The 15,000-nt window shown below is 29.0% G+C and overlaps 1 protein-coding gene across 22 annotated transcripts in view; it reads left to right on the top strand.

Annotated features, from left to right (window-relative positions):
- Positions 1-15,000, top strand: part of LOC124951557 (potassium voltage-gated channel unc-103) — a 151,216-nt gene that overhangs the window by 132,128 nt on the left and 4,088 nt on the right. For 15 of the 22 annotated variants that reach the window (XM_047500133.1, XM_047500287.1, XM_047500192.1 and 12 more), the window contains 12 exons: positions 6,242-6,396; positions 6,652-6,772; positions 6,896-7,016; positions 7,155-7,464; positions 8,068-8,404; positions 8,534-8,721; positions 8,867-8,991; positions 9,825-9,920; positions 10,390-10,530; positions 10,660-10,990; positions 11,493-11,570; positions 12,416-12,520. In XM_047500133.1, the coding sequence (XP_047356089.1) occupies positions 6,242-6,396; positions 6,652-6,772; positions 6,896-7,016; positions 7,155-7,464; positions 8,068-8,404; positions 8,534-8,721; positions 8,867-8,991; positions 9,825-9,920; positions 10,390-10,530; positions 10,660-10,990; positions 11,493-11,570; positions 12,416-12,520 (2,108 nt within the window). The remainder of the gene's footprint in view (positions 1-6,241; positions 6,397-6,651; positions 6,773-6,895; positions 7,017-7,154; positions 7,465-8,067; positions 8,405-8,533; positions 8,722-8,866; positions 8,992-9,824; positions 9,921-10,389; positions 10,531-10,659; positions 10,991-11,492; positions 11,571-12,415; positions 12,521-15,000) is intronic. The other 7 variants (XM_047500238.1, XM_047500229.1, XM_047500221.1 and 4 more) reach the window with 4 other exon arrangements.

Raw genomic sequence — 15,000 nt, 5'->3', positions numbered from 1 at the left:
GTTTGAACAATGTAATTTGTTTAAAAAATATAAACAAGGAACACTGCAACCCCCCATTTTAATACGTAGGAAGCTTTAATCAAATTAATTTGCAAATTATTGGGAAGAATTTCGCTATGGAAGAGAAACGATCCTTCGCACAAGAAAAATAACGAATTTTTTTTTTTGTTTTTGTTTTTTTTTTTTTTTTTTTTTTTAATAAATACATTTTTACTTACCTACCCTATTTTTATCTTCTACAATTTTCCTCTTTTCGTTTTATTTATTTCCTCTTGTTTTGATTCTTTTCAATCTTACCAAAATGATCTTTCTTATTTAGGAAAATATCACGAAGAAGCATATATTATTCCATGCGTGTCGTTGCTGTCGCGAGATCAATTCTTGAAGTGATCAAAAAAAAAAAAAAGAAAAAGAGAAAGAAAAAAAAAAGAGAAAAAAAAGGAAAGAAAAGATATGAGAAAAAACGTGAGTGAGTTGGTTGGCGGGAGGGAGTTGGAGGTGGGGGTGGGTTCGGGAGTTAGGGAGAAAAAATGTAGCGAAAAAAAAGGAAAAAAAATGAGGAAGGGAGAAAAAGAAAAAGAAAACGAGCGGAGAAAAATTAACGTAGCGCAGCATTCGTTGAGTATACTTCGTGGTATAAAAGATTTTGAGCCTATTTTTAACAACGTCTATCTAGTGCTCGGTGCTGCTGGCGTCGTCGTCGTCGTCGTCGTCGTCGTCATCGTCGTTAGAAAGACAATAGAGCAAAGAATAAGGACAACCAACCATTGCCCGTGTGTCATTTTTGTAAGGAAAACAAAAAACAAAAAAAGAGAAAAAAAAAAGAAAAGAAAGATGAGAAAAAAAAATGTTCACTTTTTTTTTTTGTTATTGATGCATTACAAATGCATATGCACGTACGTATTTGTGATTTACGATCGATCAAGCTTAGATGATTTTTTTTTTTTTCTTGTGCGATTAGATCGTTGCCAAAAGAAAATTCTTTCTTTTTTTTCCATATTTTTTCTTTTTTTTTTTTTTTTTTAATCTCATCGATTTGGAACATAAGCATGTATATAAATAAATTTTTATTTCTTTCTTTATCCAGGTATATACAAGTATGAATAATATAAAAATTGTAAATATATATATATAAATGCTTTTTTTATTTTTTTATTTTTTTTATTTTTTTTTATTTCTTTTTTTTTTTTTATTTTTTTTTTTGACGATATACAATTTGGTCTATATTGTAGAGAAAAATAATTATTGCTGGATCGTTCTTATTTACAATTCCATACAGTCTATCTCTCACGTTCTATTTTTTCTACGTGTAAGAGATTCGTCATATAAAATTTTCTTTTATATATATATATATATACCTTATTTTTTTTTTTTGTGTTTTTTCTTTTTCTTTCTTTCTCATTTATGTACATTCTTTACGCATATTGTATATTATTTATATCACTAATTACTTCGTAAAGGAATGATTACATTAATATTAGATGCGAAACGATGATATTAGAGTTATTAGAAAGCGAACGATATCCTTCCATTATATATATATAATACATAATAATTTTTGATAGATATATTAGCGAATGACTATTAGATGATTGTCCCCTAACAAATATTGATCTTTGGATTGAATTGAATTTTGTCTTATAAACCCTTTTTAATTTTTTTTTTCTTCTTTTTTCTTTTTTTTTTTTTTTACGATTAGTATCGAAATAGGTAGAATACGTAGTAGTTATTCCGTTAGAAATTTTCTTTGAACGAAAAATATGAACAAATTTATATCTATTATCAATATTTGTTAAGAATAATTATTATATATATATATATATATATATATATATATATATATATACATATATTGCATAGTTATCATTTAGTAGTTAGTTAGCTTACGATTTTTATGAAATATGAAATTACGATTTATTTGTTTCGTCCTTTTTTTTCCTCTCCCGTTACAATACAGTCAACATTCAATGCTTCTAATTCATTAAAAGCGATTCGGATAAAAAAAAATGCTTTTAGATGGTTTGATTTATCATTCTTATTTTTATTTATTTATTTATAACTTTATTATTGTTATATATATATATATGTATATATATATATATACTTTTTTGTTTTTATTTTTTTCTATAACTCAGCTTTCGCAAATTTTTATAATATAATACGATAAGTTAAAAAAAAAAAAAAATACTCTTCTTTTTTCTATATGTCCTTTTTCAAGAACTATATAAATATACAGTGTTAAGTATTAATAAAGAAAAAAAAATATATATAAAAATAAAAATAAATAAATAAATAAATATAGATATATATTAAACATTCTAATCGCTTAATTAGGGGTTGCAGAGTTGTTTTAAAGATTCTTTACGAGCGTTTCGATGCATCCATCCATCGTTTCTTATCATCGATCGATACTATCCAAATTAATTAATTAAAATTATATCTATTATATCACGGGCACGCATTATCGCACGCTTAACGAATGGAAATTATTTTTCTTTGCGATGCACGTTCTCTGTTTATTTATTTATTTGTTTATTTATTTATTTTTTTTTTTTATTTCTTTCTTCTTCTTTATCTTTTAATCCGCGTTTTAAATATTATTCGCGACGAATTCGATTAACGATAACGGAACACTTACATCTTTACGGTAACAAGAATAAAACAATTAATGAATAAATTGAAAGAAAGTAATATTAAAATTGTTTTTATTTTTTATCTAATTTCGAAAATATCTATTTAAATTATTTTAGTGACGAAATGCTCGTAATTAAGAAACTAAATATTTATAGGGTCGTTTTTTCCTCTCTCTCTCTCTCTCTCTCTCTATTTATCTATCTTTTTCTTTCTTTCTTTCTTTCTTTCTTTCTTTGTTTCTCTTTCTCTCTCTCTCTCTCTTTCTTTCTTTCTTATACTTTCGTTATAATCGTCCGTGCGAACGTACACAAGAACTATGCGTATAATAGCGCACGTGCGCGCGCGTACACAAGCACACGAAGAGACGTATTTTACACCAAAGACACAGAAGAGACGCAGAGGGCCAAAATAGAGAAACAAAGCATCCAATAGGAAAATTTAACAGCGGGATTTTGAAACGATCGTACGTAAGCTTTTGCCGTCTTTTCTCTGGATATCTCTCTTTTGTTTTTTTTCTTTTTTTTTTTTTTTTTTTTTTTTTTTTTTTTTTTTTAATTTTTTCTTCCCCCTATTTTTTCCCCCTGTTTCTTTTTTTTTTTTTTTATTCTTTCAACGTTTCAAGACTACGTCGATCTCGTTCTTACGTTATCGAGCTTTTTTTCGTAACTCTTCCAGTTCTCTTATGCTTTCGTTGCAAGCTGTATAAAAACAAAAACAAAAAAAAAAACCCATTTGTAAAATTGATCCAATGAACCTAATACCGATCGATTCCATCCTTCCTAATCCCAATTCTAATTCTGATTCTTTCGATCCATTGACATGTTTGTAATTACGCTGCATATTACATTTGTGGTATTATATTACATATATGGATAGTTCTTGCTTGTTATATATATATATATATATATATATATATATATATATATGTATGTATATATATTTAAAATAAATGAATGAATTAATTTCATTTGATAAAGATTTGCATTTTTGATCAATTTAAACGTATTGTACTGTGTTTCCAAAACAAAAGATTTGATTTCTTTTTCGTATATATATATATATATATATAAAAACTTAATAATGTTGAAATATCTTTGATCAGAGAACTACCTATATAAATATTATATACTACGATTTATGTACATACAATCAATTCATGTATAAGTGGAATCCGAAACGCGTGCGATTTGTTCAATGTTTATGCAATATGAAATTTCTTCTTCTGCTTATTTCTTTTTTTTTCTTTTTAATTAGCCATAAAAACAAAAAAAACAAAAATAAAAAATGACTTTGACCTTACATCAAATCTATTAATCACGAAGTAATGAAATAAGCATGCGTTTCGTATATATATACTACGTATACATTGAAGAATACTTTGTGTATTATATTATACACGACCATATATATATATATATATACATATATATATATATATATATATATAAATATTATAATATATATATGTATATATATAAAATTGTGTTACTTGTGTCGCTTGAACGCTTCGTCTTTCCAACTACGTATAATAATCTGCCTTGTGTATATACATATTTGTATATTTGTCCATATGTATATGTCGAGCAAATATATTATGGATTTGCATGCGCTGAAAATAAAAAAAAAAAAAAAAGAATCTTTTTTATTAAGAGAAAAATTTAAATCGATTTTGTACTTCTTCGAACGTACACATACATATTCACACACACACATGCACACACACACACACATATATATATATACGTATGTATATATGTGTGTGTGTGTGTGCGCGCGTGTGTGATTTGTATTTATATATATTGTACATGTTACATGTATATGCGCACACGTCGTTCGTGTGCGAGAAATATATACATGAGTTTAAACGGTGAGAAAAAAAATCCACTGCCAAAGAATTATTTCGAATTTGGCTTGTTACGTCACGTGACTCGACCATAACGATAAATTGTGATGATATTACACTTACGTCGTAGTTTGTGAAAATTTGAACGCGACAATAAAAAAAAAAAAAAAATAGAAAGAGAAAATTTGACATTACTCGTGAATAAATTAGTAAATGAAATTTCACAATAATTACTGATCGATCCCGTGATTGATCTCGAAAGATCGATAAATCGATCGATAAATCGATCGATCAATCTATCTATCTTTATCATTGTCAATCAGAATAAGGTAGATGTATATTACGATAATTTGAATTTCTATTGAAAACTCTTCGATTCGGAAGTCGCCCCTAGGAGTTTTGTATCGATCTATCACAGGTAAGGAATAAAAGAGGGAGCATGTAATAAATACCTCTAACTTATTTTCATCATCTTCTTCTTCTTCTTCTTCTTCTTCTTCTTCTTTTTTCTTCTTTCTATTCTTCTCCTCACCGCCCGGCCCGCTCGCCCACTGCCCTATAATAGCATTTATCATGTCAAAAATTAATGTCGATAGACAAAGTAATTTTCTAAAAAAAAAAAAAAGAAAAGAAAAAAGAGGAAAAAAAAAAGAAAAGAAAACAAAAAGTTGGAACGTTACAATCGCTCGACATAAATTTCTTTTTTATTTTTATTTCTTCTTTCTCTTCTTTGTTTTTTTTTTCTTTTTTTTTTTTTTCTTTACTACTACGAAAGAAGATATCATTTAGTAAATGTAATAACGTATAGAACGACTTTATTACATATGTATATATATATATATATAGGTCGGTGCGATATACATGGATATATTACATAAATATATCGCAACCGAGAAACGATCGAGGTAATGGCAACGCGAATAGAATTCATCTTACTCCATAAAATATAGAAGTGAAATTGGCTAGGGAATGGGGAAGGAGAGTGAGATAGAGAGAGAGAGAGAGAGAGAGAGAGAGAGAGGGATAGGAAGAATAAAAAAGAGACGAACGAAAGGAAAAAAGATAAAAAAGAAAAAAAAAAAGAAAATGTTAGAAAGATGAGGACGAACTTTGACATTTCTTGTCGTAATCTCTATAACGTTACTTACATTGAAATATTGAACATCGTTCATCTTGTACGGTACTCGGTAACTTTCTATGAATACTCGGTATTATTATCCATGAATATAAAGAGAAAGAAAGAAAGAAAAAAAAAAAAAAGAAAAAGTGAAAGTAAAAGTAAAAGTAAAAGAAGAAAAAGAAGAAGAAGAAGAAAAAATTGAAGGATTTATATCTCCCTATCGAGTTTTTTTTAATAATATTAAATGCCCTTTTAGATCGAACGTTTCATTGGATATTTAATTAAAATTATTATAGTGTATTTATTACCTCGATCGAATATGATTATTCTTTTTTTTTTTTTTTTTTTGTAATTTTACTTAATTATTTATTAATTAATCAATTAATTTCATTGCTCTCGAGCTATTGAACGTTCACTTTTTCAACGTTCGCGCTATCGATCGGTAGGTAGATAAGGAGAAAAAGCCAAAAAAAAAGAAAAGAAAAAGAAAAAAGAAAAAAAAAGAGAAAAAGGAAAAAGAGAGAGAAAGAGAAAGAAAAATAAAAAGATAGAGGGAGAGAAAGAACAGAAATAGAAAAGAAAACGATATAATTGAAATGATCGGTCAGCCGTGTTAGATGGACAAAATGACGCGTTCTTTTCAGACGACGACCTTGATCGGACTTCTCAAGACCGCACGTCTTCTACGCTTGGTTAGGGTGGCCAGAAAAATCGACAGATACAGCGAATACGGAGCCGCGGTTTTGCTCCTTTTAATGGCCAGTTTCGCGCTCATTGCACATTGGATGGCCTGTATATGGTGAGTTAGAAAACAAAACAAAAAAATAAATAAATAAATAAATAAAAAGAAAAAAAAATATCTCCCTTCCTCTTGCCCATCCGCCACTCCTGCCAAAAAAAAAAAAACAAAAAAAAAAAAAAAGTAAGAAAACCTGTCTACATTATTCAAAGATACGAACGAACGATACAAATTGTTTTACATTAATAATTGATAAAAATAAATTGATCAATTTTTTTTTCTTTCCTTTTTTTTTTCTTCCCCCTCTCCCAAAAGGTATGCCATAGGAAATGCGGAAAGACCGACCTTGAAGAGTAAAGTCGGTTGGTTGGATATTCTGGCCAATGACACTCATCAATTTTATTTTCACAACAATACAGGTGGACCGAGTATAAAGGTAAAGAAAAAAAAAGGAAAAATAAATAAATAAAAAAGAAATAAAATCTCTATACGATCTCATAGAGAAAATTTTCATTTACTTCATCGTAATTATTAACATTTTCTTTCGTTACTTTTTCAGAGTCGTTATATAACAGCACTCTACTTCACATTCAGCAGTTTAACGTCCGTCGGTTTTGGTAACGTTGCACCCAATACGGACGCTGAAAAAATATTTACTATTATCGTTATGCTGATAGGATGTAAGTATATGAAATTTTAATCGAACAAAACGTTATAATATTATTACAAATATAATGTAACGTTGTTTAATTGAATTATCTTTTTCTTTTTTTATCTTTTTTTTTTTTTTTTTTTTTTTTTTTTTTTTTTTTTTATAGCTCTAATGTACGCCAGTATCTTTGGCAATGTATCGGCGATCATACAAAGATTGTACAGTGGTACAGCAAGATATCATACGCAAATGCTCAGGGTTAGAGAGTTCATAAGATTCCATCAAATACCAAATCCACTTCGACAACGTTTGGAAGAATATTTTCAACATGCCTGGACTTATACCAATGGGATTGATATGAACAGCGTACTCAAAGGATTTCCCGAGTGCCTTCAGGCTGACATTTGTCTTCATCTAAATAGAAACTTGTTAAACAATTGTAGAGCCTTCGAGGGTGCCAGTCCAGGTTGTTTAAGGTATATAATAAATTTAATCACGACGAATATATGAATCGTTCATTTGTCAAATCGATTGACTTTTCAAAAAGAAAAAAAGAGAAATAAATCAAAATTGAAGAAATGCGATAAAATAATATAAATTATTTTTTATAATTTCCATTTGAAATATAAATTCGTAAAAACATTGTAGAATGTATGATTAAAGGTCTTGTTGGTACATTTGAATGGTGAATTATTGTAATGATTTACATTAGAGGATGAAATTAATCAGATTGATTTCTGATGATAAATGTTTTTTTTTTTTTCTTTTTCATTCGATCATCTAAAAAAATTTTCTCTTTTAATGATATCGAATAATCTACTTGAAGATTAGAGAAATTTATTATGAATAGAAAAAATGATTACAACCGTCAAGCTCTTTGACACTTAAATTTTAAATAATTCAAAAAGTGGAATTAATCGATTCGCCTTGTGAACGGTTCGATATATCGATCAAAAGAGAAATAATATCAATTTTTAACGAAAAAAAAAAAAAAAAAAAAGAAAAAAAAAACAAAACAAAGAAAAATAATAATAATAATTTCAATTTTTTTTCTCTTTTCAATTTAATTCTTTACGCAGGGCATTGTCTTTAAAATTCAAAACTACGCATGCACCACCGGGTGACACATTAGTCCATCGCGGAGACGTCTTGACGTCCCTTTACTTTATATCACGTGGAAGTATAGAAATTTTAAAGGACGACATCGTAATGGCCATACTCGGGAAGGACGACATTTTCGGTGAAAATCCTTGTATTTATCCAACAGTTGGAAAATCCTCGTGCAACGTTCGTGCTTTGACCTATTGCGATCTTCATAAGATTCACAGAGACGATTTACTCGACGTTTTGGCACTTTATCCTGAATTTTCAAATCACTTCAGTCAAAATCTAGAGATTACATTCAATATGCGAGATGTAAGTTTTATACACCCATAGTTGAGATGTTTATTATTTCTTATTTTTTTTTTTTTTTTTTTTTTTTTTAATTAAACCGCGAAGAGAGATCCTTCAATCTATTGAAATATGAAATTATTCATTTGATAGGAAGAACAAGCCGGTGTTGATCCAATGTCAGCAAGGTTTCCTGTCAGCACTCCAACCGACGTCGACGTCGACGCCAGGAGATTCGCCTTCCGTCCACCAAGATACCGTCGAGGACCTGGAGGAGGTCCTGGCACCAATCTTATCCCTACCGGTCGACAAGATTCCTTGCAGGACGATCAAGAAGACTAGTAATTATTCTTTCTATTTTCTTACTTTTTTCTTCTTTTTTCTTCTTCTTCTCTCTCTCTCTCTCTTTTTTTTTTTCTTTAATTCATTTATTTCACTCACATCGAAATGTCGCATATCTATTAAATATAAAATTAATATTTACAGCGACAAAAGTAGCGGCCACGGTATATTAGAATTTAGTACCGACAAAGCTGGTCAAGATGTTACGCCATTAAATTTGGAATTCGATGAACCGAAGCAAAGGAGTTCAACATTGAATTCTATTACCGGTGAGCAAATCAATCTCATCTTCCATAATATATCCCATTAAGTATTTTATTATTCAAAATCGACCTTTCAATTTTCGTGCCTGTCTTTTTCTTACTGTTTGAGGAATGTGGTTTACTGCACGATAATAGATCCCCCTCGATCGATACGGATATTATCATCTCTCGATCCGCCTATTTTTCTTCTTCTTCTTCTTCTTTTTTTTTTCTTTTTCTTTTTTCTCTCTTCATTATCAGAACATCTCGTTCTTTTCTTCTTCCTTTCTTTTTTATTTTCCTTTTCTTCTTCTTCTTCTTCTTCATATTGTATTATATATTGCGCGTGATGACACATATTAAAGAAGGGTTAGAAAAAATGCGTGCGAAGATTTTTCTTTTTGTTAATATTCGAACTATTGAAAGTGGGATCATTCTTGAAGATAAATATCTTAAGCGTTTTCATTTTTTTTCTTTTCTTTTCTTTTTTTTTTCTACTTTTTATATATATATATATATATTTTTTTTTTTTTTTTTTTTTTTTTTTTTTTTTTTTTTTTTTCTTTCATTCACATCCCTGGTAGATTTGTTCGAAAGTACGTTTGACTCTTTCTCAGCTGGAAATATTATACTATGTTTCGGTTTTACATTATCGAAACAATTATACCGAAACATTTATATAGCCCCCGCCCCGTACGACCGCCCGCCCGCCCCCACACCCCCTGGCCGCCCTCTCTATCTTCCTTCTTCTTGCTTGTAAGAGTTTTACTTTGTAAGTGAAACGAGGTGTGTTACGCTTTGCGGTTGCGTTTGGTTTTTTTTCCCGAGTTCGTTAACACCTTGAAAACATGGTTGTTCAGGCATGCTAACCCATCTCAAGCGCAGTATACCGGACCTACGACAGCACAAGATTCATCTGCAGCCTCTAACGAGTCATGATTACCTCGCCAAACAGAGTAAGTTTTTTATCGCAAGTAGAATCCCTCTTTTAAGCTGAGATCATTGGGTCAGTAAGCCCGCGCATCGTTATGTGTTTATGATATTTATATCATTAGAGAAAGAGAGAGAGAGAAAGAGAAAAAGAGAGAGAGAGGGAGAGAGAGAGAGAGAGAGAGAGAGATACAGATTAGAAAATTATTATTATTATTATTATTATTATTATTATTATTATTATTATACGGAATCCAGACTTCAAGTTGGGAGACATCATTACGAGAGTATATAAAATAAGTTTATGGATCGATTCCACTTTCTAACGTGAAATTACAATCATAGCTTTGTCGTTTAGAGCATTTAGTTGTAATATATCTTAAACGGCGATCATTGTATATACATTATCATTGTACGTTATCGTAACATATAAAATATCCCATAATATAAACGCGATGTAATTCTTAACATATAAATTATTTTATTTTGTATCAGTGACAACGCCATTGACAAAACAAACACGTAGAAGTTCTGCCACCGGTGAAAGCTGCCTCAGTCAAAATGCTATACATCCAACGTCTACTACATCCAGTCATTATACAACCCCATCACCGCCACAACATCCTCATTCTCATGGTATCTATCAATGGCTAATATCTTGATATAATTATAACATGATCCACGTTCCCGTTTGAACACATATATACATATATACATATATACATATATATATATATATTAAAATTATTTTTTGTACGATTTAAGGAGACTTTCAAAGTGGACCTGGACGACCTATCGAAGAAATAAATGCTAGGATAGATCAATTGTCGAAACAAGTGACATCATTGGAACACTCAATGACGGGGGATATAAGATTGATATTGACGTTGCTCCAACAGACTCTTAATTCCTCAAGGGAGAGTTCTAGTATAGAAATGATGCCTGGGACTGCACCAGCAGGTTCCGGTAGACAAACTGGTAGACCACCGGCACTCGTTCAAAGATCAGCCAGCGAGCCCCAACCACCAACAACTCCAGCCATTTCAAATAATGGAAATGGAAAGATTCAACCAAGCACGTCTCATGGATTATTTAGGTAAAACAAAGATCATTCGAGAGATTAAATTGGGTGGGCCGAGGGTGGTAGGGTGGGAGGGTAGGAGGGAGAGAGGGGGAGGTGGAAGAATAACAAAAGAAATAGAAAAAAAAACCCTTGTCGCGCGACCGATAATTATTCTTAAACGTTTTTTATAATCCGTCATATTTATGTCCACCCTATTATTAGATTATTATTATCATTATTATTATTATTATTATTATTATTATTATTATTATTATTATTATTATTATTATTATTGTTGTTGTTGTTATTATTATTATTATTATGATTATTATGATTATTATTATTATTATTATTATTATTATTATTATTATTATTATTATTATTATTATTATTATTATTAGAATAAATTAATCCCTTTAGAAGGGAAATTTATAAAGATGATTAAGTAGATCATCAGGATATATTTTCTCAGTAGTCACTCTCTGTATTCTTTTTTACCCAGGAAGTAATCGATATATTTTTTATTCTTGAAAAGCTTTCTTTCGAAATCCCTGGATCAGTTGCATTTGATTTCGGCGTCTTTTATTTTGGAAAAATTGGACAAGTTCCGAAGGTGACCATACTCATACTCTTCTTTCAAACCCCCTTCAGAGCAGTGTTGCGCAAGTCGATTGAAAGAATTATTGGATTGATCAAGGATACGTAATGATTTTAATCTTAGAAGTTATTAATAAATTTTTTATCATGCCTTTGGCGGATTGGAAAGGTACGACAAGAAGAAAAGTAAAGACGAAAAAAGGAAAAAAAAAAAAAAAAAAGAATAACAAAAGAAAAAAAGAAGAAGAAAAAAGAAAACAGAAAAGAAAACAAAAAGAAGGAAAGAGAAAAAGAAAAAAAAAAAAAAAGAACAAGACATTGTTTCCTTTTATCCCTTCTTTTCTATTTTCATAATTAAACGTGCGACATCGATATTATCGAAGGAAACGATGCGTTTTAAAATCGTATTCTTTCAATCTAGATTTCCAACTAGACTTAGAACGGCTCAATTTTCTTTTCTCATCATTTCTTTTCCTTTTCTTTAATTTCCTTTTCTTTTTCTCTTCAAAATTCACATGCATTCATTTCATTAATTTTCATTTGATTCTCGTCACCGCTACATACGAACATTTTCATTGATAATAATAATAAAAAATAATATATATATATATATACATATATATATAAAATACGTATTTTGATTAATAATAGTAATAAAAAAAAAAAAAAATATATATATATATATATATATACATAAATATCAGTTGAATTGCATAGTGATTGAGCTTATTGACATAAGTTGCAAAAAAAAGTTGACTGATAGGCTTAAATGATAACAACATAGTCTCCGCATAATAATAAAACATCTCGCTTTGTTTTGCCAAACAACAATTTCACACATGCAAACACATATATTCGCAGTTCTAGCGTTTCACGAAGGATTTCGACTTTTTGGATTTGGAGAAACAAGCAACGTATCTTAAAAACTGCCGATGGTGTAGGAGACTTTCGACACGGAAAACTTGTGTGGGTATTACGGGAATTTCTTTTATTTGTGTACATAACGTCTCTGATACGGGCTTCTTCTTGTGCTCCTATAAATTTTTTTTCTGTTTTTTTTTTTTTTTTTTTTTTTTTTTTTTTTTCTTTATTTTTTTCATTTCTTTCTTTTTCCTTTTTTTCGTTTTGTTTTTCTTCTCTTTTTTTTACCGCATATCTTCCGGCATTAAATTTACTTTGGGATCCGTTTTTCCAACATTCTAAACCAAAACAAATCAAATCATATATATATATATATGTATATGTATATGTATATGTATATGTATAGGTATATATTATATATATATATATATATATATATATATATATGTATATATATCCGATACGTCCGATTTAAATGTATACGCATGATTATTTTCTTAAGTATTAAAAATGTAAAGAAAAGGAGAAAAGAAAAAAAATGTTACGAAATAAATTTTGTAATGCGTTAATGAGGGACACATAAAGATTATAATTATTTTACATAAACATATTGACTTTGACGGAGCTTTTCAAAAAAATTAGAATAATCATTATTGCGATGTATCCCTCTTGACATCATATAACATTCGTTAGAAGCATTTCTCTTCTCACTATTTTTTCTTTTTTTTTTTTTTTTTTTTGGATTTTTAATGGATTTCAAAAGAAAATTTTCAAGGAAATAATCGCTCGTATGCACTTAAATCTGACATATATTTATATGTATACATATTACATAAATATACATTTTTACGTTGATCGACGTAACGTTTTAAGTTTTCTAAATAATTTTTATCTCGCGTTTATTTTCAAAAATCATAATCGTTCTTTGGCAACGTTCGCACTTTGTAAAAATATTCTTATACACGTGTTTTATCTATTTATTTATTTTTCTTTCTTTTATTCTTTCTATCTTTTTTTTCGCTCCTTTCTTTCTTGAACATTGGCAACGAGATAATCTTTCGGACAGATAACAACAGCAACGACAACAACAACAACAGCAACAACGACAACAACAACAGCAACAACAACAACAACAACAACAACAACAACAACAACGATTCTTATTCTTGGCTCGACGGATATACGAGTATCTTGATAAAACGCGAATACAAATAAATTTTTCAATAAATACGTTAGATCGGTCGCGAGTTTTAAAAAATAAAAAAAGAAATAAAAATAAAGTGATAGAAATAGAGAGATAGAGAGAGAGAGAGAGAGAGAGAGAGAGAGAGATAGAGATAGAGATAGAGATAGAAAGAGATAGAGAGAGAGAGAGATAGAGAGGTAGAGAGAGATAGAGATAGAGAGATCAAGTATGTACTTACTATCTTCTTTATCCAGACACATAAAAGAATATTTCGTTAAAATCACATCTTACTTTCGATGATAATGCTTATCTCATCTTCGCTTGCTTCAACATAATCGTCGAGCCGAGTTATTTTTTCATGATACGTTTATTTTATATTATTTCTTTTATTTCTTTATACGTCCATTATTACGCTTACTCAAAGTCCATCACGTAACAACAAAAAATTAATATCGATATTAGTGTAAAAAGTAATATATACTATAATACCATGCATGGGACTGATTAACTGCACACCATTTTTATTTGCCAAGCAGATTCTTCCTTAATTTTCGAAATTTCTTCGAGAAATAAGAAAAGAAAAAAATCGAAGAAAAAGAAAAAGATTAAAGAAAAGAAAAAAAAGGAACAGACACACGTTTTAACGTTGAAAAACGTTGATGATGATGATGATGATGATGATAGCTATATTTAGGGAAGATGGATGGAAATGAAATGGCAATAAAAAAAAAAAAAAAAAAAAAAAAAAAAAAAAAAAAAAAAATAGAAAAAGAAAAAAATAATTGGCTAGATTTACACGCGACTCCTTTTCATTTGTATTTATTTATTTATTTGTTTGTTTCTTTGTTTGTTTGTTTGTTTGTTTTTTTATTTATTAGTTCATTTATTTATTTATTTATTTATTTATTCTTATCTCCACTTTCCTTCGTTTCTAGCACGTATGTATGTACGTAATTACGTGTATATTATGTACGTATATGTATTTGCATATATGTATATGTATATTGATTATAAATTAAGGGTAGGTTGAATATATCGTTTGTTATAAGCAATAAAAGAAAAAAAAAATGTATTAAGGAAGTTTCATGATTTTATGAATCAGACATATTAATAATACGAAACGAAAGATTTATTTGTATCGAATTTTATATTTTGTACTTTTCAAATATTTGATACTTTTCATAAATCGTGAAACTCTTTTTAATATAAAATATTTATTGTTTTTAATATATATATATATATATATTTTTTTTTTGTCTGTTGCTATTATCAAAGTAGATATTGAAATTGCCCTTAATTTATAATCAACTTGTTTATATATATACGTACACAATATTCACAACGAAACATGAAAACAAAAGTGCTTTACCAATGACAGTGGAGTATGTATTTTATTTAT

This window comes from Vespa velutina, chromosome 1 (assembly GCF_912470025.1).
Source record: "Vespa velutina chromosome 1, iVesVel2.1, whole genome shotgun sequence".
NCBI lineage: Eukaryota > Metazoa > Arthropoda > Insecta > Hymenoptera > Vespidae > Vespa > Vespa velutina.
Note: the sequence above shows the minus strand (reverse complement) of the source record. Positions and strands in the feature narration are given on the sequence as shown.